General features: G+C 41.7%; 6 protein-coding genes across 8 annotated transcripts; 1 reads left to right on the forward strand and 5 right to left on the reverse strand.

The window, feature by feature from the left end:
• Positions 1-990: 990 nt before the first annotated feature.
• Positions 991-3,521, reverse strand: LOC113741251 (pentatricopeptide repeat-containing protein At2g15690, mitochondrial-like). Of its 2 annotated transcripts, XM_027268746.2 has the most exons (2): positions 3,258-3,519; positions 991-3,127 (listed from the first exon to the last, which is right to left on the reverse strand). In XM_027268746.2, exon 2 carries the CDS (start codon positions 3,087-3,089, stop codon positions 1,383-1,385), a length of 1,707 nt encoding a protein of 568 aa, XP_027124547.1. In that variant the 5' UTR covers positions 3,090-3,127; positions 3,258-3,519; the 3' UTR covers positions 991-1,382. The 2 variants fall into 2 exon arrangements, with proteins under 2 accessions (XP_027124547.1, XP_027124546.1); XM_027268745.2 differs by having other exon boundaries at positions 991-3,521.
• A 588-nt stretch (positions 3,522-4,109) lies between these two features.
• LOC113742945 (glutamate receptor 2.7) lies at positions 4,110-8,395 on the reverse strand. Its single transcript, XM_027270975.2, has 5 exons — positions 7,651-8,395; positions 6,129-7,477; positions 5,676-5,988; positions 5,106-5,512; positions 4,110-4,988 (listed from the first exon to the last, which is right to left on the reverse strand). The coding sequence occupies exons 1-5, from the start codon at positions 7,922-7,924 to the stop codon at positions 4,416-4,418; spliced, it is 2,916 nt and encodes a 971-aa protein (XP_027126776.1). The 5' UTR covers positions 7,925-8,395; the 3' UTR covers positions 4,110-4,415.
• Positions 8,396-8,953: 558 nt separating this feature from the next.
• Positions 8,954-13,222, reverse strand: LOC113740559 (uncharacterized). Its single transcript, XM_027268105.2, has 2 exons — positions 9,769-13,222; positions 8,954-9,650 (listed from the first exon to the last, which is right to left on the reverse strand). Exons 1-2 carry the CDS (start codon positions 12,758-12,760, stop codon positions 9,241-9,243), a joined length of 3,402 nt encoding a protein of 1,133 aa, XP_027123906.1. The 5' UTR covers positions 12,761-13,222; the 3' UTR covers positions 8,954-9,240.
• A 2,243-nt stretch (positions 13,223-15,465) lies between these two features.
• Positions 15,466-20,116, reverse strand: LOC113741890 (uncharacterized). The gene is made up of 9 exons (XM_027269548.2): positions 19,603-20,116; positions 19,332-19,511; positions 19,122-19,197; positions 18,895-19,024; positions 18,616-18,730; positions 17,237-17,328; positions 17,059-17,128; positions 16,874-16,956; positions 15,466-16,679 (listed from the first exon to the last, which is right to left on the reverse strand). Exons 1-9 carry the CDS (start codon positions 19,756-19,758, stop codon positions 16,583-16,585), a joined length of 999 nt encoding a protein of 332 aa, XP_027125349.1. The 5' UTR covers positions 19,759-20,116; the 3' UTR covers positions 15,466-16,582.
• A 665-nt stretch (positions 20,117-20,781) lies between these two features.
• On the forward strand, positions 20,782-22,129 carry LOC113741607 (uncharacterized). 2 transcript variants are annotated; one of them, XM_027269171.2, is made up of 6 exons: positions 20,782-20,990; positions 21,101-21,127; positions 21,276-21,338; positions 21,533-21,611; positions 21,711-21,756; positions 21,884-22,129. In XM_027269171.2, the coding sequence occupies exons 1-6, from the start codon at positions 20,949-20,951 to the stop codon at positions 21,891-21,893; spliced, it is 267 nt and encodes an 88-aa protein (XP_027124972.1). In that variant the 5' UTR covers positions 20,782-20,948; the 3' UTR covers positions 21,894-22,129. The 2 variants fall into 2 exon arrangements, with proteins under 2 accessions (XP_027124972.1, XP_071902936.1); XM_072046835.1 differs by lacking the exon at positions 21,101-21,127 and having other exon boundaries at positions 20,815-20,990.
• Positions 22,130-22,889: 760 nt separating this feature from the next.
• On the reverse strand, positions 22,890-26,651 carry LOC113742786 (D-3-phosphoglycerate dehydrogenase 1, chloroplastic). Its single transcript, XM_027270744.2, has 5 exons — positions 25,898-26,651; positions 24,540-24,916; positions 24,186-24,296; positions 24,005-24,100; positions 22,890-23,872 (listed from the first exon to the last, which is right to left on the reverse strand). Exons 1-5 carry the CDS (start codon positions 26,550-26,552, stop codon positions 23,201-23,203), a joined length of 1,911 nt encoding a protein of 636 aa, XP_027126545.1. The 5' UTR covers positions 26,553-26,651; the 3' UTR covers positions 22,890-23,200.

Below are 26,651 nucleotides of genomic sequence, written 5' to 3' on the forward strand. Positions count from 1 at the left end.
TTCGAGGAGTTTGTATATGTTGTTTGACGATTCGATCCAACGTTCATTCTAGTCTTTATGCATTCTGTTGGCAATTGTATTGTATGCTGAAGCTATTGGACGTAATAAAGATACGTAGGTAAGACTAAATTAGGTACTTGTGATTAATCTGAGATATGTAGCATGCTGTGTCGAATTTATGAACTGCCTTAGCAGAGCGCATCAGGATGGTCAGTTGTTATTTTGGAATCTTTTGTATACCGGGATTCGTTTGTTAGTGGGAATTTGGTGACAGTTCTGAAAGCTATTGGACCATTGACAACATTAGTTCTCATCTCCGGATACTGACAACGGCTCTATGCATCCTTGCAGCAGGATGATGGTTTATCTGAATTGGAGTTTGTATGTATCAACTAAAACCCAAGCTGCTAATCGAGATGGACGATTCTTTGACTATTCAACTCATAAATCCTATTGTTTCTCGACACGAGAGGGTAAACAGTCTGCATTGCACCCTTTTCAGCACAATAAACTGTATTTGCAAAGGGTGCATTGGGATATTAACCTTGAGGACAAAAGCCTTGCGAGTCCATAATGAAATGAATGGTTTCGTTTTGCAAGGTTTAGCATCCAGTCGTACTTGCACTTCTCTCCAGTTCCTTTCCTCGTAGCAGCATTTGTGCCATCGCGGAATCGATGGTCGGAGCCTCATGATAGAGTTTCTAATCATCTTTCCTTAATCTTTTAGAACTTTACAGCTTAGTAAAGTACTTTACAGATAAGAACCACTGTGATTGATCAAGGGGAGTACTCTGTCAGGTTTAAGGATTCAAATCCTGTACGTGACAATTGGGGATGGGAGGGTTTTGACCAAAAAAAAAAAAAAAACCTTTACAGCTAACAATAATTGCAACATCTGCTTATGCAACAGATTGTTTCCCGAAGCGTACTTACAAAAAAGAGTTTTTATGAACTACCAAACATATGCAATATATCAATACAACAATGAAGTTCAGAGCAATTGTTCAAAGGATATTATTAGGAAGATAATACCTTCTCCCAGCACTGATAAGGACATTTTTTTCACTGTCTACATTACGCATAAGTTCTAGTAACCGGTACTTCACAAGCCAAGTCGCTGACAGAGACTTCAATCGAGGTTTAGTGTTCCAAGTTCCAACTCGACTAATTTAACTACTTACCAAACACACCCAATATAAGAACTGGTCATCCGCATAACGTAACTAGGATTTCTTTCGAAATTTAAAATGGATACCATCCCAACAATCTTCTCCATCATTCTGACCCGCATAGAACTTACCTTGAGTGATGCGAGATTACTTGGGGTCCTTCAAAACATTTTTGTGGTGTTAGGATGCATTGTTGCATAAGCCGTCATCAAATCACCAGTAATCACCACAGGAACACTTGCCATCCTTGAAATGGTGGAAACGTTTGTTATCTCTAACAATCAATTCCCTCCCGACAATCCTTGACATGATCTTGATGGCATTGTGACAATCACCACAAACACGAAGGTTCTTGATGATCCGCAAAGGTGTCCTGGCAGGTGTACTTATCAGACCATATGCAATTGCCAGACGTTCACTATGATAAAGCAAGGCCTGTTCTTTTGCCTCTTGATCAATGTCGTGAAGCACATATCTAGTATCGGGCACATAAGCTTGTTGTTTCATAGCTTCTCTCAACTTCTCATCGTCCTTGTAGAGAGTTGGGCTACGGAACTCCACAATCCTGTTTCTGCCCTCAAGCATGTTAACTGCAGACTGCTTCTTAGGCGGAGGCGTTGGAATCTTATTCTTAATGGCCTTTGAAGGCTCAAGAGAAACCATTAGTTCTTCTGCACGGTCTTCAAGATCAATATCTCCATGTATGCGCGCATAGTTCATCAATGCCTCCCAAACAGCTGCTGTTGGTTCAAATGGAAGTTTTGCAATGAACTCCTCAGCCTCCGCAAGATGTCCACATTTAGCAAGAACTCCAAGAAGCCCCAAATAATGCTCGATTCCGGGTTCAATGCCGTACTCTGTCTTCATTGACTCGAAATGCAAGAAACCTTCATCGATTGCATCAGCACTAGCACAAGCATCCATAACAGCAAGAAAAGTCTGCTCGTTGGGATGTAACCCCAATTTCCTCATCTGTTCAAACATCGCCAAGCCATCATCTCCCAAACCGTTGATGGCATATCCATTGATCATTAAATTCCAGGAAGCCATATTCCTATCAGGCATGTGATCAAAAACTCTTCGGGCGTCAACCATACTCCCGCAGTTAATGTACATATCGAGCACCTTATTATTCAACAGAAGATCACTCCTGCAAGTCGATCTCAAGAAGTAATCATGAACTTTCTTGGCGTCCCCATAGTTCTTTGACTTCATACACAAGTCAAAAAGGAGATTAAAACAATGAGCATCAGCAGCGATTCCCTCCTCCATCAATTTGAGAGCTTCAGTAACATTACCCGCCTCGCAGAGATTTCTCAAATCAACAATACTCAAAGGAGCAAACTCGTCAGTAACAACCTGCAGCCCTTGACCGTGAGATTGAAGGTTAGCACGGTTCTGAATTCCCTGCGGAGTAAACCTAACAGACTGACTTTCGTGCTGAGAGGATTTCCATGGACTTTGGTCCTGGTAACCCTGGTTATAACCGTGATTATTCTGCGGCTGAACCAAACCAGCACGTCCTCCTTGATTTTGATTAGGAAAATTTTGAGAGTCACGGGGAACCGGGGGGTTCTGCGGATAAACCCTCTGGTTTTGCTGAAACCCTCCTCCCCCAAAACCTAGACTGCTATTTGGAGCAGCAGTTGTTGGCGCAGTATTGCTGACATTTCCGTGTGAAAAATGCTGAGGAGGAGGGGGGGGCGGGGACGGCGGATAATTGTGTCTAGGATTGACGTTATCATTGGAGAAGTGGTTAAAACTAGCTCCACGACCGCCGCCGCCACCGCCACCCTGGTGGGGAATGGAATGTGGTTCTGAATAACTCTGCCCAGGATAAGAAGAAGCAGAAGCAGGGTTGGACATGGGGTGAGGACTTCGATGATGATTATTAGGATACCCTCGACGATTGTGGTCCATCTGATTCTGACCACCAGATGTTTGATAATTTGCAGGAGCTGCAGGGGCAAAAAATTGAGAAGTAGAAGTAGTGAAATTGTTGCGAGAAACAAAAGTGGCAGGTTTTAGGTTAAGAGTTTCGGCGGAAAGCTGCTTGGAAATGGAGGAGGAGCGGATACTAGGACGTACCGATGCTGCCGCGACGGAGCAATTACAGATGAAGAAAAGATGAGGAAAACGACCTCTTCGCAGACTGGATTTGAGATTCAGAGACGCCGCCATTGCAGATCACTCCACCCCTAACCTATCCTAACCCTATTTGCGTCAATCTTGGTTAAACCCTAATACTCCTAAACCCTCTCTCCGAAAATGGGAGGTTTTTCATTTGGGGTTGGAAATGTCGAAGAAATATATTTATCGTGGCCGGGTTTCTTTCCGGGGGGAGTGGGGAGTTCTTTTTGTTTTGCGATTATGTAAAAAAAAAAAAAAAAAAAAAAAAAAAAAGAGTAGACAATATAATATTTTTATGGGAAAAAGAAAAACAAAAGCCAAATAAATCTTCACATCTCACCATATACCCTTTTCAATACCTCTCACAGTCATAACACTTTGATATCTCACATCACATCACTTATATTCTTACATTTAAGAGGCAAAAAAGGAGTAAGAATTAGGGCTCTTACTGCTTAGTGAAAGAGCCCTTTTCTTTTCTCTTTTTTTTTTTTTTTTTTTACCTTTCCTGACACAAATTAGAGAGATAATTCTAAAAGTCCTCCTTCTCGATCACTGATCCAACTCTAATGGTTATTTTTTTTGTGAATTTAGATGTAAAGTTGAAAAAAAAAAGACCAGAAATAGAAATAGAATATGAGAGAAAAAAGTGTTTCATTTCAAATGGGAGCGATGAATAAACTCTAAATATAACATGTGAGTAATTATTAGTGTAATTTTCCTTGGTTTTAAGCACAAAAGCTAAAAAAAAAAAACAAAAAAAGGATTGTAATTGCTGGTACTTACTAATCAACCTTTACTAGAAAAAACTTTCAAAATAGTTTTGACTAATCCATAATATTAATAATGCTCCTAAAAATCTGTAACTTCAGTACTTCACATAAAAAGTATGAATCATGATCATCCTCATCATGATGTGAGTGGGGATAACACTTGGTGAATTTTTCAGATACTTGGGAAACAAAAATAATAATAATAACATGATGGCCTCTAAGCATCTGCGACTGTCACAGCATATCTGTACTGCTACTTTCTAGTTTTATCCGAGGCAGAGTTATACATGGTAGTAATTGCTTTCCAACAAATGGGGAAGTCCAATTACTCGAAGAGCTTGTACTATCTTTCTTCTGCCGTCTCCGTGACTATTACTATGGCATCATGAATTGGACTTGCAGGCTCTGTTGCAATGGAGAAGCCTTCATCATGAGAGCAAACGCCTTCTTCTTCATGGTGCTGGTGGTGGTGGTGGAAAAAGCTAATTGCTGGGCTTGGGGCAAATTCATGATTACTCCCCAGAGAAACTACGTTAACAACTGCTGCTTCGGCTCCTGTGCCTTGCTTCTTGGCCGCCCTGCTCAAGTCCTTCCTTTCTTCATCAAATATTTTTGCCATTGCAGAAAGTTTCTGGACAACTGAACCATTAGAGACGAGAACTCCCCTATTCTCATAGAAGAAGATAAGCAAGAATATAGCAAGAGCTAGTGAAGAAGACAATCCAGCTATCAGGAAAAGCCCTTTAAAACTATCCAGTGTCAGGCTGTCGGAAGTAGCCACTGCTCCATATTGCTCCGAACAATCTGTTTCTTCCCCAAACCACTCCTTTAGAATTCTCTTCATTTTATCTCCCTCGGTCACGTTTAACACTGCCCTTGATACATCAGGTACGAGGGGAGAACCCTTTGGAAATGCCTGAAAGCATTCGAGAGCAATGGAGATTAACTAAAGCTACAAATCATCAACCATACCATATGTGATCAAGAAATAGATGATTAATAATCTCAGAACCTTTTTAGTATCAGGACTTACAAATCCAAAGCCAGCAGTCTTGAATGTCGGACCAACCATAGTGTACTTTCTGCAGTACTTTGCCAGAAAGAGCCTGATATAAGGAAGTTCATCAACAATTCCATCCACTCCTCCATTTCTGCTACCTTTACGAAGTGCTTCATCGTACTCTTCAAATGTGTTGTAGTTTCTAAACTGGGAGGCATCGAATTTCTTACTCTTGAGCAGCTCAGTTACAAAGGAACCAGTTTGGTAGCCGATATATTCACCATTTTTTATCAGATCAAAAAGATCAGTAATAGTCGGTTGAAGTTGTTGCACTGTCAACATTGATGTCAGGCTGGCCGTATAACTTGATGTAAGTACTAACACCACAAATACCCATATGATTACTACAAATCTTGATAAATTGCTCATGACCTTCTCTTCTGCAACAAAAGAATGAAGGTTGCATTTAAAACGATAACGAGGGAGCAACGATGCATTTATATGAACCCCATTGATTACCAAATTCAGATAAACTCTATGTCCAATCACTCAGTAAAAGAGTGGGGAAACAAAAGGATGAATTGCACCTATGATGGGACTTACTATGAGCAAAAACAAGCGTTGAGAAGGAGAACCAGAATATCATTCCAACTTGCTTCCCTGGTGGACCTCGGAATTCTTCATTTATACGATGCTCAAGTACCCAAACGACAAAGCCAGTGAAAATGAAAAATGCTCCAGTAGTCAGCCAGAGGTCCATTGTTAGCGGTTTCATGAAGATCCAGGCGTTCTTCCTCTCGTCATCCTTAATTCGAACAATGGTGGAAACACCAGACTCTGTGTAAGGCAACGTGAAATCCACGAACCTTGATCTATTTGCTAATATGGTCACGTCACCAACCACCGCATCATAATTCTGATATCAGCAAAAGTTTATTAAGTACACATTTCTCTTCCAAATAAAAGAGTTAATAATGTAGAACTCGTGTAAAGTCACACAATCCAAATCAACTTATAGTACTAGTTTGCTGTCTAATTAACAAATTTCAGCCTTACCTCGAGATATATTTGATATACAAGATCATTGTAATCTCCCGCACTGTCACCGTCAGGGGTTTCAAAAGGAATAAAATCATAGGAGGCTGCATATGGGAGGGACATCATGACCTCTTTGAATACATCCACACAGAAACCAGTTGCAATGACAGCATTTGTTAAGGGATCCTTTTCCACCTTCACAAATTCTGGCAATCCATTCTTGACCGGAACTCCAACCCTTAACTTCTTTTCATGACCTGTTGGCATTTCCCAGCCCTTAGGAACAATGTTGGACTCACCCGGCCATATAATGATACCGATATTGTCCTTACTAGACTCATGTACCAATTGAGCTTCATTTGGTTTCAGCTTATCTGAAATGCCATAAGTTTCAGTCCAGAACCCAATCTTCCTCTCCCCTTTTCCAATTACATTCACAATCTCGAAAGCAGATGGCTGTAGTTGCCCCTCAATAATGTGAAAATCGCCACTCAATCCATTGAATCTGATATTTCGGACAGATTCAATGAGCTCAGCTCCCATTCCTGAAGTTCCAATCATATCCAAGTCCGAGAGGTTCTTTCCATTTATCACCGCCTTTTTCTTGGATTGTGGTTGAGCCATATTAACGGCTTTCTCTGTCGCCTTTGCTAGTGCGATCACGGTGTCATACGCCCATAGCCCATAAATATTTAACTCGAACCTATCAATCTCTGGATTCTCTTCCCTGAATCTCTTTCTCCATCTCTTTGTAAAGATATCCAATTTACTTGATCTAGGGACATGAGGCTTCAATCCCAGTACCCCTTGCATTGAGTCCACGACCGCAGGTTTAACAGAATCCAATAGACTCGTAAGAGCCTCTGTAATGATCCAGGCATAGCCCTGGCTCATCATCCCCACTTCATTTGCTTTCAAAAATAACCGAGAAGCAAGAGATGGCAGCAGATGAACCACAAAGACCCTGGTCTGCATGGTAATTAACTTGTATAGCTCTTCAAGAATCTGATCATCCGAAGCAGCAGGAGATATGACACTTCGATAGGAAACTATGGTATTGCTTTCTAGCATTGCATCAGTCAAGAAGGGAACTATTCCACTACCATAAAGACTGTCCTCATAGACAAGGACAGCTTTCCTCCAACCAAAAGTTTTAATAATCTCTGCTATGGCTGTAGCCTGAGAGGACGAACAATGTGCTGCTCGGACAAAAAACGGAGACTCTTTGGGAGAAAGAGATGGACTTGCGGCTGACGAAATTACTGGAACTTTGGCTTTGTTCCCGAGATCGATAATAAAATCTGCTTGTGCCGACGTTTGAGGGCCTAAAATTGCCTCGACTTGGACATTTTTGAGGAGGTCTATGGCTGCATTCAGAGATATCAACGCATACTTTAAGTATCAATAGTAAGCAGTGGTATAATTGAGAGAGAGATTCGGGAAACGAAGAGCCAAAACAACAGAAACACTCGAAAGGGTGCTTTAGTTTTGCATCCAAATTAAGGTGGGGAGGGGGATATCCAGTACTATAGTAATGTACCTGCAGAAGCTGCTTCAACAGAATCAGATTTTGAATCTCTGAGGTGAGCGACAATCCTAATGGTAGTGTTATCCTGAATGTTGTTGGACCGGTGATCTTCAAGTGCCATAAGCATGGAGGTTTTGGAAATCTTTCCCACCAGGGTGTCCAAATCAAGGATTACCCCAACATCAACCTTCGTCGCATTTTGACCATTCAGGAGGACGACCCAGAAGTTAATGATGATCAAATGTCGGTAAAGGAGCTTAGTACTACTTTTTACAGGATTCTGCATGAGATTATCTAGTCAAAATAAGTAGTTGAGCTCAACTAACATTCAAAATATGTCCAGAACCCCCCCTATCCCCTACCTCCCCCACAAACAATTGGCTGGATCGAGTGTGAGAAAGCAAAGAGCTGAAAGAAGAAATGAAGACAAGTTTAAAGTTGTTGGCTAAAGTAGGGATCCTCTGTATACATGTGGCTTGAACGAAGTCTCAGCGGTTAAGATAGACTGTATACTTGTGGTTGGAACAAAAATATTTGATCAAACATGGCTGCAGTGCGTAGAAATCAGTATGGCTCAATGAATCTTGACCTGCTTTGTTGTGGTCTACGACTGATCATGAACGTCCATCCCATTGCGTGGACTGAGAATGGTTGACCTTCATGAGATGCAGAGCTGCCAAGAACTGTCCTTGTTGTCGCAATTTTAATTTCCTCCTTTGGGCCTTTGATTTGACAGGGATGGCAACGGGGACGGTTTTGGAGGACCAGGGCAGGAACGGTTATAGGTGCAACCGATTCATAAAGTTATATGTATTTTGCACACGATATAAATTTATTTGTACATGATATAACTTATTTTTTATAATGTGTAATTTTAGAACAAAATTTTGTAAATTCCATACATATTGTTAAAAATGAAGTACAAGATGATATCCGAATCGTATAATTTTTTTTGGCCAAATCTTGACCGTAAACTGTTCAAAAACGATCATCAAACCGTCCCTGCCCCAAATCTCGATTTTGATATAGGGACCTCTTCTCTACAAAAATAAAAAAAAAAATTCCACAACCCTAATATAACATAACATGTTACTTAATTCATATAAATATATTTATATAATAACAATAGCATAGCATTTATTTCATATTATACAAATAAAGACACGTATGGATATTATACATATAAGGAGACGTATGGATATTATTCTAGATTAAAATTTAGGTGGCCATTCCCGTCCCGCGGTCCCCACAGTTGCCATCCATCCGTATTTGACGTTGCAGCTCTTTCCCAAAAAAAAAAAAAAGAAGAAGAAAATGCTAATACAGGTCGTAAATTATTGAAGTTTGAATGGAAGACGACACATTAACTAAACCAAACAGGTCGAAGTACAACCTAGTGTGCCGGTAATTTGAGTTTGGTCGTTGGAGCAGTGAGTGGAGAGTAACAATTTCCTCTTTCTCTGCCACCACTCCATCCTTGGTCCTCTCAATACAAAACTGGGTTCATTCTGATTCTGTTCAAACAAAAACAAAAACAAGAACAAGAACAAAAACATCCACCGATTATGAACACTACTACTCAATGGGATGTGGGGAGTCAGTTTAGTTTCTATAACTGCATACTAATGGATTTGATTTGCTTCTACAAGTAGAAGCAGAAGCAGAAGCGGGGTATGCATCTGTGAGCTGCTTCACTACATCTCTCATTGAAGGCCTTTTGCTCGGCTCCTTCTCCGTGCATCTCAGTGCCACTAAAAGAACATTGGTAGCCTGCTCCATGACACTCGAATCTATAAATTCATCCAAAAGCCCTGGATCAACTGCATCCTTGATTTCTTCTGCTTCATTCCAAACTGACCGAACCCAGCTCACAAGGTCTTCTTCCCCTTCCCCGTCGTTGAATGAACAAGAAGGATCTAGCAGTGGCTTCTTCCTAGTTACCAACTCCAGCAGAACGACCCCATAGCTATACACGTCCGACTCCTTGCTCTTTGTTGTTGTGAATGCATTCTCTGTCAAAATTGTCAAAATACCACAACCACCAGTTAGTACCCTGTGTTAAAAAAAAACCAACACAATCTATAAAGAGTTTGGCAAATGGCAATGGCACAAACACATTACATTAATTACCTGGTGCTATATACCCGACAGTTCCAATAACTGCGCTGCATGACATGGAAGCTGCTTGTTGTTCATCGAGAAGCTTGGCAAGCCCGAAATCGGATATATGAGGCTCCCATTCAGAATCCAACAGTATGTTCATAGGCTTAATGTCTCTGTGCACTATTGCGGGATCGCAGTCAAAATGAAGATATGATAGTCCTTGAGCGGTGCCGAGCGCTATCTTATAACGAATGCTCCACTCCAATTGAAGAGGTGGATTCCGCTCGTGAAGAACGTCGTGCAGGCTTCCATTCTTCATGTAGTTGTACAAAATCAAGCCATAGTCCTTTCTAAACCAGAATTCTTCCAACTTGACAAGGTTCCGGTGCCTTACAGCTCCAATCGTCTGAATTTCTCTGATCATACTTTTGCTTCCACCCCTACTTCCCGCCGACGAAACCTTCTTTACGGCATACACTCTACCTGAGCTCAATGAAGCCTTATACACCGTTCCATGCGCGCCCCTCCCAATCACGTACTTACCACTCAGGTTCTCCGTGGCTTCCATTATTTCATTGAGCAGCGAAGAAGCACCTCCTTCAGCAGCAATTGCATTTTGCAGTTTAGGTCCTTTCCTCCGCAGGAACATGTAAGCAAGCCCACCGAGTAGTGAGATGCAAAGTAATGATGACCCCAGCGCTATCATTACCGTTCCTACTTTGCTGCGGCCTCTTTTATTCTCCGATTGAATAGTGCAAGGTCTCGAGAAACTCTTCTCCGTACAACTCGAGCTGCCACCTGAAAGACAATTGACGCAAAGACCCAAATTTCCTTCAAATGAAGAAGGAGACGAGTTCAGGAGCTTGAGTAATGTTGCAGGTACTGGACCAGCAAAATGATTGTGGGAGACGTTTATGAACACCAATGAGTGCATGTTATCAAGGACCCCTAAGCTTCCCGATAGATTGTTGGAAGATATATCCAGATCTTCCAGCATGTCTAATCTCCCGAGCTCAGGAGGAACTTGACCCATCAATCTGTTACTGCTCAAATTCAACGACCTCATATTTTCACCAGCCTGCGGTGATCCAACTGATGCCGGAATGCTTCCGCCAAATGAATTTCCTCCAAGATGCAGTGTTGAGAGCCTTTCGAATTCAAACAGAAAAACTGGGATATCACCCGCAAATCTATTCTCACTCAGACCCAAGGTTGATAACTCTGTCAGGCTCCTAAAACTGGCTGGAATCGAGCCATTTAACAAGTTATTACTGACTTCAAGTTCCGAGAGCTTTTCACAGGTGGACAGTTGAAATGGCAATTCACCTTCCAAACTGTTGTGAGATAGATCTATGGCCTGAAGCTCCACAAGTCTTCCTAGCTCGGGATGTATAGGCCCAGAGAGTTTATTCATGGATAGGTCAATAGAGGTAACTTTTGTTAGATTCGCCAAGCTTATAGGTATTTCCCCACTCAAGTTATTGCTGCTGAGGTTTATGTACACAAGGTTGGGATTCTCTACAAAGTCAGGAATGATGCCAGTGAGATGATTCTGTTTGAGAATCAGCCTCGTTAAATTAGAACAGCTTCCGACACCAGGCGGAATGCTGCCTCGAAAATCATTTTGGCCCAAGTTCAGCTTCCTCAACTGATTTCCAAAGCAAAGATCCGGAGGAATAGGCCCCGTGAATCGGTTACTAGTTAAATCTATTTGCACTAAGGTGCTGTTAATTCCCAGTCCTTGAGGTACAACTCCAGTAAACTGGTTTTCGAACAGAGACAGGTTCCTTAACTGCTTTAGTTCGGTGATTTCGATGGGTATCTCCCCAGAAAGATTGTTTTGATAAACTAGAAGATTCTGAAGGCTTTGAATCTTCCATATACCAAGAGGGATTTCGCCAGTCAAATGGTTGGTAAAGAGAAACAGGCTCTGCAGCTGGCTGAGCTTTTCTAGCTCAACTGGAATTTGGCCTACTAGTTGGTTTTCCTCTATCCGCAGATCAACCAAGGACGCGCACCGTCCCAGCTCCGGTGGAATTTCTCCTGACAGCCTGTTGTCCGAGAGATAAAGATTCATCAGGTTTCCTAGTTGGGCAAAAGAGGGAGGAATTGGGCCGGTTAAGGCACAACTGACAGCAGCAAATTGTGTTAGGCTGCTGCAATTTCCCAAAGCTGGTGGAATGCTTCCCGTGAAGTTGTTGAAAGAGAAAACAAATGTGTCCATCTCTTTGCAGTTCCCGGAAACGAAAGGAACGTTGCCCTCGAGCATGTTGCTGCTTACATCGAAATAAACCAGGTGCTCAAGACTGTCGAGAGCGTCCGGTAATGATCCAACCAACTGGTTGTCACCCAAATAGAGTTCTTGCAAGGAAGTGCAGTTTGCTATGGAGGGCGGAATGGTCCCTGACAAGTGATTTCCGTAGAGCCACAGAGACACAAGCTCGCTGGCGTTTCCAACATTGGATGGGATGGTGCCGGTCAGTCGATTGGTGCTGAGGTAAACGGTGTGAAGGGCTGGGATGGAAAACAAGGAGCGGGGTAGGGTACCAGTCAGAGAATTGTCGTACAGGCTTAAGTAGGAAAGACGGTACAAGTTGCCGAGGGCGAGAGGCAGTCGTCCCGTGAAGTTGTTGGAAGAGAGATCCAAGTGCTGGAGACGAGTGGAGTTTCCTAGTTGGGAAGGAATTGAACCAGAAAAGGCGTTGAAGCTCAAGTCAAGTACGGTCAAGTGATATAAACGAGAAATTTCAGGTCCCAATTGGCCAGAAATGCCATAGCCGGAAAGATTCAAAGAAACCACGAAGAATTGATGACTGGGGTGGCATTGGACTCCAACCCAAGAAGAGCAAGGGGTGGAATGGGAAGCATTCCAGGTAGATTTGATGGAAGGAGGGGTAAGCGTCCAATGCCTAAGAAGTGACAAGAGAGCGGTTCCATCTGAATTGAGAGCAGATACGGCATATACAGATGCGGACAAGCACAAGAAACGCAGCAAACGAATCACAGCAAATATTGCCATCCTTTTTTCTTTTTTTTTCTGTCTTCGCTTCCCTTTTTATCCCAAAAAACGAAAAGGAAGGCAGAAAAGCTACGGGAAGAGACGACAGAAACGGTAGGGAATTATCGAGAATTAAATAGTTACCCTGAAAAGACAAGAAGAAGAAGAAGAAGGAAGAGGAGGAAGAATGATTGCAAAGATGAATGCGGCAGGAAGCTTACTAGAATACATGACCCCAAGTGGAAATAGGAAGAAGAGTGATGAGGAGGAGGAGGGTGGTGGGAAGAAAGCATTTGAGTTTTGAGTAGCAGCAGCAGTAAGCAAGCAGATGAGGTGGAAGAAAAGGGGGGCGGTGGACGGTCATGAATGTTACGAGGCATCGGCCCCAGCAGCAGTGGCAGTAGAGAGCATTGAGAGCTGAATGAGAGGAAGGGGGTTGGTTTGTTTATTTTTATAGGAGTTAACGGACAGACTACTACTACTCTACCATCCTCCTCCTATTTATTGTGTTGTTGGTTAGGAGGAACTTTTTTTTATTAGTAGTATTAGGAATTTAGGATAGAATAATATACTAGTAATTTATTATTAAGTGTATCAAAGACAGCAACTACTAAACGACTCACTCGAAACGGGAAGACAGACAACACAGCCCCTATGCTATGCTAATGCTAATGCTGCTCCCTAAACCCAACTTCCTCAAGTCTTCCCTACTTTACAAATCCAATCAATCAAAATTTGCATTAGAATAATAGATGATGATCACCTCTTTTTGCTCTCTTTTGACCCACCACCAGTGACCACGCCGGCCACCACCCAGCCCCATCATCCTTCCACCGAATTTAATTCTTTTTTTTTTTTTTTTAACAATCCTCCTGTCTCCGTCCTCTTTTTTCCAGCTTCTCACAATTACTGCTAGGGCCCTATTTTGGTTACTTGGGAGAAATCAAATAGGCAGAAACAGTTTCTATATTTCATTACCATACGAATCTAGTAATGGGAACTGGAGAATGAGCTTGCAGGAACTGTCTGCCATTGCCATTGCCAATGCCATCCACCCAACCACACAACACCGTCTCCACTCTACCCGTACGGACTCTTAAAAATTTATATAACTTTCTGGATAATTAAACTGCTTGGACACAAATTTGTTGGTTAGCCTCCTAATTATTCACATCCCAGTTACTAGTTGGCCGGAATCTTCCAGCTTTCGTTCCGTTTTCTTCATGTTTGTTCCCGTCCCCCCACAATAGTATCGGTGTTAGAACTAGGGCTAAAAAAACGTGGACTAATTAAATCAAGGTTGAACAGCCTTTTACTTTTGGTAAAATATCAAATTGGGTTCGAGTTTGATTTGATTAACATAACATTGAAATTTACTTACAAGTAAAAAAAACTCAAGTTACCAGAGTTCGACTCAAGGTCGACTTGATCATTTAATTTCAGCTCAACAAATAAAGAAATAATCTTGAACAGAATTTCAAATTCGTTAATATGAACGTTCGATTTCGTCAGGTTGATTTACACTCCTACTTGGAACCGCTTCGATATCTTTCATATACGTCACGCAATAACAATAATGTGGACCGGCGTTCATTTCCATATTTATTTTGTTTTGCACGTTGTATGAATTTTTCAAAGCAATTCCTCCTTAGTGGAAGTTGTTGGTAAGCGCATCAACAAGAAGAGGTGATCCAACTATTTCATGCTCAATTCCTGGAAAATGGGGTGGGGGATCAATTTCTGACGCAACCTTCGGATGCCAAACTCCAAACTAGAAAATTGAATTTGGGCTGCTCTGCTGAAATTGAAAATGACTCGTCAATCACTCACACTAATAAAGCGGAGAAGAGGGGAAGCAGCACAGCACCTCTTCTTACTCGGTTTCACACACCAATGACCAACCAAAGTGAGTCGTGAAGTGAAGGAAGGGGGATTCCGTTGACGTACGCGGTCGCGGACTGATTTCTTTCCTTTTCTTTTCTCTCTCTCTTTTTCCCCAGGAGCAAAACCTTTCAAACAAAACGAAGCAGCAATCAGTCAGTCATAAAGAAGATGTGGTAAACGGAGTTTCACATTTATTTACAGGAGTAGTGGTTGTGGGTTAAAAAGTTCTAACCCACTAAGGCTCCAGCTGAAACTCTTCCTCAATTAACTCGCATTTTCCACCTCATCTCGCGCGGTGGAAGCAGGCACATACATCACAGCCACAGGATCCATCATTTCACACACCACCACCAACACAGCCCCCTCCCAAAACCCCCAAATATTTTTTAACTTTAGGAATAACTCAAAAAGATTTAGTAGTCAGTGATTATGTCTGAAGTCTTAGGAGATGATCTTTCACTCCTGCGCCTGCAGAAAAGCATTTATTATTTTACCAAACTTATTAGAGAATTGCTTCAGACAACCCAAATTGTACCGTTTCAGAAACCATTCCAGTAAAATATATTATTGATTCTCAATACTATAAACTTTTCCCCAACTTAACTATAAAATCAAGATCAAAATGAGAACATCTAGTTAGCTAATGTGAAATCTAGATTAGGCTGTTTAAACCAGCCGACGAAGAAGGGCCACAGTCGATCAGGAACCAAAAAGGTCCTCTGACGTCGTTTGGTTTTAGGGTATCTTCAACGTTTAGACCCACGACAGACAGAGGTAGGGGAGGAAGAAATCCTTCCGAGCCTCCTTGCATGCTAACATCAGGGCACACGGATAACTCAGACTACACAAAGCGCAGCGCCGCACTTTGCCCAAACTTTTTGAGTCGAGACATGAGATCAATTACAAGAGACGTTGATCTACAAAACCTGAAATTTTACAATCACAGGGCTAAAACAAAAGAAAATAAGCGGGGCAACGAACAGAAACGTCCAACATTTATTGCTAGGGTAGATATATACTTCAAATCTTTCTTGTTTCAATATTCTCCCTCCCTCCCTCCATCCCTCCCTCTCTCACTTCACTGCGCTAGACTTCAAACAAGTTGCAGGCAGAGAGCTGGGAAGGCCTCCTAAGCTCAGAGCCAACTTCCAGCCACGTAAAACAACAACTCAACCAGATGCCAACCTCAAACGTCTAGAATCAGACTGTCCTACTGGAGTTCTGGTATCCAGCAACTAGAGCAGATCACCAAAATGAACAGCAGCTCCAGCAACAATTGACCCTGCATAACAACAATAGAATGGACAACATTCCAGATTCTTGGATTTGCTCATCATGCAAAGCCTGGACGCCAAGAGCGTCATAGAGCTAATGAACTTATCTTAAGCTTAAGCTTTCATCGAAAGATGCTAGTGACAGCAACGTGATCTGAGTATAATTATCATGACTTATGATATGGGTTTCTAAAATTTCCATGTCATGATGATTGTGCCTGGGGATGAGCCTCAGTTCATTGTGACATAGCATGGCATGTGGTATCCATGGGATCTATAATACATATTGATGACATGGAGAAAATTGGTTTGCAAGGCAACATGTGTAAAAGAAAAGCATTCCTGACATTGTAAAGAGTTGAGGAGTGAAAACCATAAGATTCAACAGCTACAATCCCATGCACCCTTGACATAATATATAGAAACAAAAGTCCTAATCAAGCTAAGAATCATTCTAAGATAGCATTGCCGGAATGCATATGTCCTGCATAAGCAAAATATAACATGGCCCAACAATATGTTCATGAGACCATTTCGTGCATTCATTAACATGTAAGATGCTAATGCTGATGACTTGATGACAAAATGGATGCATGCAACAGCTGCACGATGCATCCTATCATATGTAGTGGTTTGTTTTGCTCAGAGCATAAAGAACAGAATACATCCCCTTCCAGCCAGTCAGCTACTGGTAGGTCATAGTTGGCACGGCTCCATTAGCACCGGGAGCAACTGCTGGATGGTTGGAATCCTTCCTTCTCCCAAATGGGTTCTTGGAATACGTTTCTAATATTAAGAGAAAAACAATGGCCAGGATAAAAGGAGACACAAAACTATGTAACTAGCTAGATTAAGAAAGCAAGAAAATGTTGATATAAATCTAGAGAGAGAATGAGGATGTCAGAGTGTGTACGGCCACACACAGTAGAGACACACATGCAAACTAAGTCCAGAAAAAGTCATATACAAAGGATATTGGATCCGCATGCCAACCGAACCAGAGCTAGGTATGACAGCACCCTGCAAATTATGATGCACATTGGTAGCACTATTGACATCCTGCAGAACAAAACCAAGAACTCAAATGACAATCTAAGAAAGGCAAACAGCTATAAGACCAAGGAATTGCATCAGAGAGCAATTGCATCCTCGGATACTCACTTCAAACTCAATGAAGCAGACTGTGTGTCTTTCCTGCCTCAATACCTTCATCTGCTTAAAACCAGGTTGTCTATGGTCATACAAAACAAAGCACAAGAAATGAATTAGTATCACTGAAGAAACATTTTCGCTTCTCTCAACATCTTAAGAAGAAATAAAAAATGAAAAAGATGCATACGCGCTGAAAAGACTCCTGAGCTCTTCCTCATTTATGTTCTCTCCAAGATTTCCAATGAACAGTGTGTTGCATGGCGGGTTGTCCTTAGTGTTCTACAAGACAGCAACAGAACTGCCTCACAAAGGGGAAGCAGAAGAAGATAAAGAACAGAAAGTACTCAAAAATTAATAGTACCGGGAACTGCGCCAGACTGGAACCAAAACTGAGAGCCGGAGAGGAACCGTAGGTAACGGATCCGATTCCGGTTCCAGTTCCAGTTCTCTAAAAATAGAACCAGAGCCATCTAAAAAATTTGAGGAAAAATAAAGCTTGGGCCAAGTCCATGCTGTCCAACTTGGAAATATTCTTAATTTCTCCAAAATCCTGTATCTAGTCTTCTATTTAAAATTGTTACTAACATTCAATAGTGTGAGGTGATGAATATACAGAAAGCAATTGCAATAACCCACCTTTCAATAAGCTTCCTCTTTTACCCTTTTTTTCTGGGGGAAGGACAGGCATATTCGCATTCATGGGCACCTTGCTGTACTTTTCATGAAGTTTCTATCATTTTTTCTATTCCTTATTCAATAATAATAATAAAATCAAAATCCTACTTTCTTCTATATTTATTTTCTTCACATCTGCTTTATTTTAAATATATTGTCACATTATTCTCGCAACAGGAACAGGAACCGGAACCAAAACCAGGACCGTAACGGGAACCAGAACTGGAAGTTTCAGAACCCATTACTGGGAACTGTCATATAAGGTGCGGTTTTGGTTCCACCATTCCAAGGAACCGAAACCAGTAGTTCTAGAACTGTAACCGCAGTTCTAAAACCATGGCCATGTCTACTCATGACGACTTCCCCCCATATAAAAGATAAGTGAATCATTACTATTTTTTGACCTAAAAGCAAAAGAAAGCACTAAATTCCCCTACATCAAAATTTCCAGTAATGTCCTCTCTTCATATGCCCAAAGATTTATGCAAACCCAAAAAAAGACAAAAGACAAAGTTAACCATTAAAAAGAGACAGACTTAGGATTGGAGCCAAAATTTAGTAGATAATGTAGTCTGATTGAGCTTTATACATTCAGCCTTCTGAATAATGACATTTTATACATTAATCAAAGATTCTGGAACTCGTCATGCTTTGCCGTGCTGGCCAAGGAGACTTTCTAACTACACATATTATGGTTTTGAACCCTTACAGGCGGGCATTTTGACTTTGCTCCCTGACATATATCCAATAGCATGAAAGCAGATGGAACATAAACAAAACAACGATACAAACTATCAGGGTGCAAAATTCAAGCCATATTATCTGTCTAGAACACAGCAAAATTGCTAAACTAAGAGACATGTATCAAAACAGAATATAGATGTAGGTCACCTGAACAGGTACATAACTGCTTGGAGCCGAAACAGGGGCAGGAGCAGGCATTGGTACTGGAGCAACAGGATAACCAGCATATGGATCATATGGTGGGGGGGCTGGAGCCATATACCTAAGCCATACAACATAATCTCAGCAAACCAAAATTTGATATCTAGAGGCAACTTTGGACAATCATCAAACATATATTCGACCAAATAATGCACATGAAGTCATGCTTCCATGCAACAGAATAACTGTGCAAGGGAAAAACAGGCAGCGAGAAAAGCAGTTTACCCATGGGGCCCCCAAACAGGTGCTGGAGGAGGATGAAAAAGAGATGGACTTGAATAACCTGTGTGCGTATAATCACCACCAGTTCGCAATCGTTTACTCTGATCATATGCATTTGAGTCGGCAACTATCCCTGCAGAACAAACAGAAAATACATATCCAAATGGCGAGAAAATTTGCACTTTCAGAACCGTAATACTGATGTCTGAAGTTAGATGGAAAATACTCACCCCTCTTTACAAAAAGATTCTTCTTGGCCATCTCAGTGTGCAATATCGAATTTGATTCGGCATCAAAAACCAAATCCTGTAGCCCATATACATCATTTGCCCAAGAAAACAAAAAGGAGAACAGTTTTAAAAAAAAAAAAAAGAAGAAAAAGAAAAAGAAGGATCAACTAGTAGAATAGGGATAACAGAAGAAATTGGAGGTGCAATTACCCGAAGGGCATCCTTGGCAGCAATAGCTTGCTGAGGAGTGGCAAAGAGGGCAAATCCCATGGGATGTTCGCCTTTGAAGTTGACCTGAGACGCCTCGTATCCCGGCAACCATCTCAGTAGGTTCTGCAGCTCTCTCTCCTTGACGTCCTCAGGCAGCCCAGATATGAAAATTGTCCGAACCTTAGGGGAGAAGCAAAAAGTTTCAAGTTTCACCCCCTTTTTTTAAATCACTTTCACCGCTACTGTAATAATTCGTCGATGGAAATCTTACCTCATCGATGGGAAGGCGGTTATGATTATCCATGGGGATAGGAGCAGGGTGAGGATGCGGTGGGGGTGGAGGAGGAGGAGCAGCGACTGGAGGCGGAGGAGGAGCTGCGGCCGGAGGCCATTGCTGGTGGTAGGGGTGAATTCCGGCACCAGCCATAAGAAATTGAGAAGCAATTGTGATTCTCCGCTATTAGGTCGATCGGAAATAAACCCTAGCGGTCCCAGGCAAAGGTAAGACAACGACAACGACGGCTAGTGCTGGACCACCACCAAAACCACCAACGCAACGCAACTCTCCGATGGATTTGAATTTTGTACTGCTACTTGCTCGAGATTTCTTCCTCTCTTCTTCTTTTTTCCTTTCTCGGTTTGCTAATTTTCCCTTTCCCCAACACCCCAACCAAACTACTTTTTGGTTGAATTACTGTGGAGAGCCGGAGACCCGGTTCCTTTTTGAAGTTTCGACTAGACCCCTCACAATTTGTCTGTTTTAACTTCTGCGCCTATACTAAGTTCCTTTTGGAATTTTCTCCCTACTTTAAATGATTTTTTCGATGAGTTTACTGTTTAAGGGTCAAACTTAGCTCTTATTGTATTTAAATTTTATCAGAACATATCTACTCTCTCTACTCGACTCTGAGATGTTTGTAAATAAAATTTTACTATCAACATTGTTTGATGAAAATATAAAATCATTGTAAATCATGATTAGGAATTCTGTAATTGCCAGCGACAGTTGTGGACTTAAATTTATGTAACAAATATATGCACGAGCATATTAAATTTATGTGGCTCCAAATTATTTACCTGCATTACAAATATAATTTTCAACGCACTTTTTTATCTCACATATATCACATCACAAAAAAGTGTTACAATAATCATTCCAAATAATATCGTATCCAAACACACTCAAAAATCGGAGAACCGATCTAGAAAATACAATTCAATGTGCATGCACCACAATTAATTAAGTGAGGCCAAATACACCAAACAGATGGTAATAGGCTATCATTTTATTTTGGCGGGGGAATTAGAATTATTTAGATAACAGATTTGATGAAAATCGTAGGGGGCCTATGTATGATCAAGCAAGTGTGGTGGCGTTGGCAGAAGTGTCGTCCAAGGAAACAACAACGGCTTACAGAAAACCTTTGAAAAAGGCCCAGGAGCCCAATAGAGTAAGTGTACAAAACACAGCCCAAACCTGAGTCTATTGATCGGCATCTTTAGTTTAGGAAGTGAAGAAAGCGGGGGAGCCGTCTGTAGTTAGGGTTTTCGGGGCGCAGAGAGCAAAAGCTGGTTGGTTGAAAGGCGACTGAGCGGGAAGCAGCAGCAGCAGCAGCCATGGCTAGCACCAAAGTTCAGAGGATTATGACCCAACCTATCGTACGTCGTCCCTGACTCCAAACTCACTTTCGTTTCTTCTTTCTTTCCTTTTTTTTGTTTTGGCCTGAACAGTTGATTTTTTTTTGGGGTCTAATTGGGTGCGGATGCAGAACCTGATATTCAGGTTTCTTCAAAGCGTAAGTTATCTTCTTCCTTTTTCTTCTTTCTGTTTGTAATTAAACGCATATTTTGTTGGTCAATTGTTCATATTCAGCCTGCAAAAAACAAGTTCATGTTGGGGATTACTTGTTAGTAGTGTAACGTCCATTCTGTCGACTTTGGCAGAAAGCTCGAATTCAGATTTGGCTCTTTGAGCAGAAGGATTTGAGGATTGAAGGCCGCATCATTGTAAGCCTTCTTTTTCCTTTTTTTTTTAATTAAAATTATTTACTAATCTTGCTTCAGGTTATTTATCCAATTTCACCTTCGTTTGGGGTTTTGTTGCGGCATTATCTTATCTCTACTCCTTTGTTCCACAAGATATTACAGTCGAAGGGAATGCTGATTTAGTGTCTTACAGCTCTTGTTCTTTATTTTGACAGGGTTTTGATGAGTACATGAATTTGGTCCTGGAAGATGCTGAGGAAGTCAACATAAAGAAGAAGACCACGAAGCAATTGGGTCAGTAACTGAAATGTGCATTTTTTTCCATCCTTTACCTGATTTTTCATGCTTCTTTCTTTGAATCACTTCTCTGGTGTTTATATTGCCTTTGTTTAGGGAGGATACTTCTGAAGGGGGACAATATCACATTGATGATGAACACGTATGGCTAAGCTCTCTCTCTCTCTCTCTCGTGAAGCCCATGTATAGAATAAGCTATCCTGAAACACATAAGACCATTGCATTTTCTTGAATTTTGCTGATTTCATATTGCATTTCGTTTTTTGCAGGGGTAAATGATGTTCCTGGCTTTGATGCCTAGATGTTCGTGAATGTTTCAGTTACTACCAGCGCACTTGGATGGTTTATTTTCAGTGATGATGTATTCTAGATACTCAATAGCTTTTCTCTTATTCATAGCTCTATGTCTCAGCTATTAACTTTTAGTATGAGCTGGTAAGCCAAATTGTATCTTCCAGAATTGTTGTATGAATTGGGCAATGGCTTCAAATTCAATTGCCTATTATGTTTTCTCCTTCGTCATTAGCCAATTAGGGATAATCTTTAGGCTCATTATTATTTTCGTTTAAGTGTTGTATTTCCTCTTTTGGGATGCTGGGACTACTTGCTCTTATAAAAAATTTTAACATGTTTGTGTTTTGAGTAGTAGTTCTCTAATGATGACAATGGATTTGGAGTTTAAGAAGAGATGGTAGTGCCTTTTCACTTGATCATCCGATTGTGTCTTTTAGGATGTTTTAAGTTTTCTTGACGTTCATTTCATCCGCAGCAACTTGGTAAATGCCAGTCCTTTTTGTAAGCGCAGTCTGGACAAGAAACGACATTTGGAGTTTTGAACAAAGAGCTTACGAAACGTTTTAGAAAGTGGTGTTAGAACTTGGAAGGAAGCAAAGGGTCCTTTTTTTTTTGGCTCTTCTTGTCCTTTTGCAGAGAGAGAGAGAGAGGAGGGGTGTGATGGTGACGGTAACGGAGGTGGAGGTGGAGGCGGAGGCCAAGGGGGGGCGCGGAGTTATTTGGGGGTATTCTACCTATCGTGGTTGACTATGACTATGTCTTTGGAACATATGATCCTAACTGAAAGGATTTAAATGAAGCTTGATAGAACCTCAAAGTTGGTAACTCACCTGCAATGGTTGTTGAATCGAATTGTTTTAACTGATAAGATATAGCGCAAGTTGGATCACAGATTGGGAAAGGCTAAATGGAGAACACTAGTGTGTCAGATCTAAATATTTTCTTGAATGAACATTTCGTTCACATATCATGAAACGAAGATTGAATACGAAGCAGAATGCATGAAATTTTATGAAAGGGCCGCCCGCCCCACAGAAAAAACACAAAATACAAGCCAATATACAGCAGTAGACCGCAATTGATGTTCCACAATGAAAACAAAGCAACAACAATCACTTCCTGACATTTTGCTACAGATAATTATATCCCTATGAACAGTTACAACAGGGTTTCCGTGAAAACTCACCTTCTGGAAGTAGATAGAGCGCAACACATGGTTTTGGTAGCAGTCACCTTTTGTTCTCAAAATAATCCTCAGAAAGACACCAAAACATGTCACCAGCAAAAGCGCTCTACAGTTCAAGGAACACGAACTCTTCAACTGCAGGCACTTCCCCCACCTTCTTAAGGGTATCCTTGTCAGGTTCTTCATCTACTCCGATGGCCATGATTGCCTTTATCCTCTTAGCCGTCCTTCCTACGCTCATAAAGCTGACATTGACATTGCTCTCTCCAAGAATATTCCCAACTCTCCCAATCATTCCGGGTTGATCAACTTGGCGGCACAGTATCAGATTCCCTTCCAAACTAACATCCACACTAAATGATCCCACACCTGTTAAATGAGGGATTCCATACTTCACCTTGCCGTCGATGCTAATATTTCCTGTCTCTGACAATGCGCTTGCAAATTTAGATTGAACATTGCTAATTTGAACTTGGATTGAGTCGACAGGGTACTCAGGGGAGGAGTCAACAAAGACTCGTTCCTCGCTAATCCGAAGGCCCTTCTGTTTTGCTGTGAAATCAGCATTTACCAGGTTTACAAATGAGATGGATATTGGCTCTATAATGCCTTTCACTATCATGGCCCTCAGAAGCCTGGTATCCAAGTTGTCCGGGTCCCGAGCTGATCTATAGACGACCTTCACAGATTGGATGCCACTCCCACCAGCTACTAACTGCACAGCTAGTCTTCCTAACTTCTCAGCTAAGACAACATAGGGAGCCAACTCTGACATCACCTGAGTACAGCAGCCAACCGGAAGACAATGAAGGAGGGTCATAGAAACATCAATGTCTTCTAGTGATCACCTCAGCCAAATGGAAGACAACAAATAAGGGTCATAGAAACATCAATGCCTTTAAGTGATTACCTCAGCAGGAACCATAGGAGCATTTACAGCAGTTGCCGCAAGTTCCCCTTTCAATGCACCAACAACGGCCTCAGCTATTTCAACTGCAACGCCTTCCTGAATGTGTTTAAAAGGATGATAAAGTAAGAAATGACAGTCAATTTACAGTTGAAAATAATCCCAAAAGAACAGAAATCTATACTTGTGCTTCCTTTGTGCTTGCTCCAAGATGTGGTGTAACAATGACATTCTCATGTTGCACCAATTTACTATCTTTTGGCGGTGGCTCCTCTGTGAACACATCAAGTGCTGCCTGTTGCATGCCAGGATAAAAACACGGCTGAGTGGTAGAACGAAGCACCGGAGTTTGGATTAAAGTCATACAAAATAATATCGCAAGCAAAGGAAAACACACTCTTAAGAGAACTTTTTGTAACTGACAAAGGTACAAACTGAAGGCTAACCCAACTTTGACTGTCACATCTGAAAGGTTGATATATGGAAAATCTAACCTGTAAAACCAAAAGAAATAAGAGTTAAACCGCGATGAGCATACCTGTGCAACTGTACCGCTGTCAAGGGCCCTAACTAATGCGTCTTCATCAATGACACCGCCCCTTGCAACATTTATAATGCGTGCTCCTTTCTTCATCTTTGAGAATGTTTCGTCATTAAATATCTTGGAAGTAGCAGGAGTAAGAGGCATGTGAAGTGAAATGAAGTCCGCAGTAGAAATTGCCTCATCGAAAGAGACTAAATCCACACCAATGGCACGGGCTCTATCTGCCGGGGCATAGGGGTCATGTGCAATAACATTCATACCAAGGCCTTTTGCTCGCCTTGCAACTTCAGAACCAACTTTTCCAAATCCCATAACAGCCAGTGTTTTCCCAACCAGTGAAACACCAACGTACTTGTTACGTTGCCATTTTCCTGGAAAAATCATGGTTTTTGCACGTTCAAGTAAAATCTAACTACAATAAAATGCTGTATTGGAAAATCACATTGCTCTGCAAACTTGTTCAATTCCAATTTGAAGCTCTAAACTACATATGTCCAAGCGTAACCGTCAATATGAACCTTATAGTAGAAGACCAAATTTGAATTCCGAGCAAATATGACATTGTATTGGCAGCAAAATTTACTAAAGGCACGACGTTGTTCTATAACAGTTGGTGAATCTGCTTATGCTACCTAAAAGCAAATCCTCCAGTTCCCCTTAAAAGAACAGCTGATATCTGACAACCACAATATCGGGGTAAACCAAGTAATTTGCACAAATTGTACTTATTTCATATATCACCAAGTATTTATTTCATACTCTTGGAAGGCTGTCGCAGATTTGGGGTAATTCGTAGTCAGAATAACTGAGCATAAGCCCAAACTTCTGTACAGAAGTCAGTTCCGACTATCAACAGCATGGAGACCAAAAACTTAAAAACTTCGAAGGGCAGAAAAAAAAAAAAGAAGCAACATGGAGAAGTAGGAAGGTTTGACGAGTGAAACATCATAAACTTCTGATGTTGCAGGATCAAAAACTGAGCCTACTAGTAACAGCCGTGGAAAGTAAAAGAGAGTATCAAGTGTACAAGAAACCCACAGCTGCTAATATATTTACACCAAAATACATGTCCAACGGTCTGTCAGTACGTAGCTGCCGAGTAAGCCAAAACTTGAGCACAACGCATGGAAAAAAAATATTATTATTACCATACAAAAAGAAGAAGACGGATAGAAACATCCGATCCCATCCAACAACTATTTTAGCCGCGTTTTTAAAAACTGATCTGATCCAAGAAAATATTTTTTTTAAAAAAAAAAAAAAGAAGAAGAAGAAAGAATGAATGATACGTAATAATAGTACTCCACAAGAGTCGAGTAATTTTGCACATGAAACTGAAAATTTTGGTTTACCAGCTTTCATGGAGGCATCAGCCTGAGGAACATTGCGAGCCATGGAAGCAAGGAGGGCGATGGCATGCTCGGCGGCAGCAATGGTGTTGGCGGTGGGGGCATTGACGACCAAGCAGCCGAATTCGGTGGCAGCCTGCAGATCGACATTGTCAATTCCAACACCGGCACGGCCGACGACCTTCAAACGGCCCTGAGCAGCCTGGAAGACCTGTCGGGTGACTTTGGTGCCACTGCGGACGATGAGGGCGTCGCAGAGGGAGATCTTGGCGCAGAGGTCGTCGGGGGACAGATTGTAGGAGCAATCGACGTTGGCAAAGGTGCGGAGGAGCTGGAGGCCGGCTTCTCCGAGCTTCTCGGAGACAAGAATGGTGGGTTTGGGAGGGGTAAGGATTGAATCACGGAGAGGGGTGGGGTCGGAGAAGGAGATGGAGGCGGATTCAACGGCGGTTTTGAGAACGTTGAGAACAGGAGGAGAGGACCTATTTCTATATGGGGCGTAGAGGAGTTTGAAGGAAGCAGAGTTGTTGGAGGGAGTAGGAAGGAAGGAAAGCTTATTAGTAGGAGTAGGAGAGGAAGGAGGTAAGTCCGAGGATTGCTGAGTTATGAGTTTCGTAGAAATGAATGCTGCAGCTGCTGCTGTTGCAGAGGAAGCCATCTCCGTTATGCGGAGCTGTCTTCTTTTTCTTTTTTTTCCTCGCCTCTCTTTCTCTCTCTTCAGTCTTTCCGGTGCTCTGCGTAGGCACTAGGCAAACAA

Source organism: Coffea arabica, chromosome 4e, assembly GCF_036785885.1.
Source record: "Coffea arabica cultivar ET-39 chromosome 4e, Coffea Arabica ET-39 HiFi, whole genome shotgun sequence".
Taxonomy (NCBI): domain Eukaryota; kingdom Viridiplantae; phylum Streptophyta; class Magnoliopsida; order Gentianales; family Rubiaceae; genus Coffea; species Coffea arabica.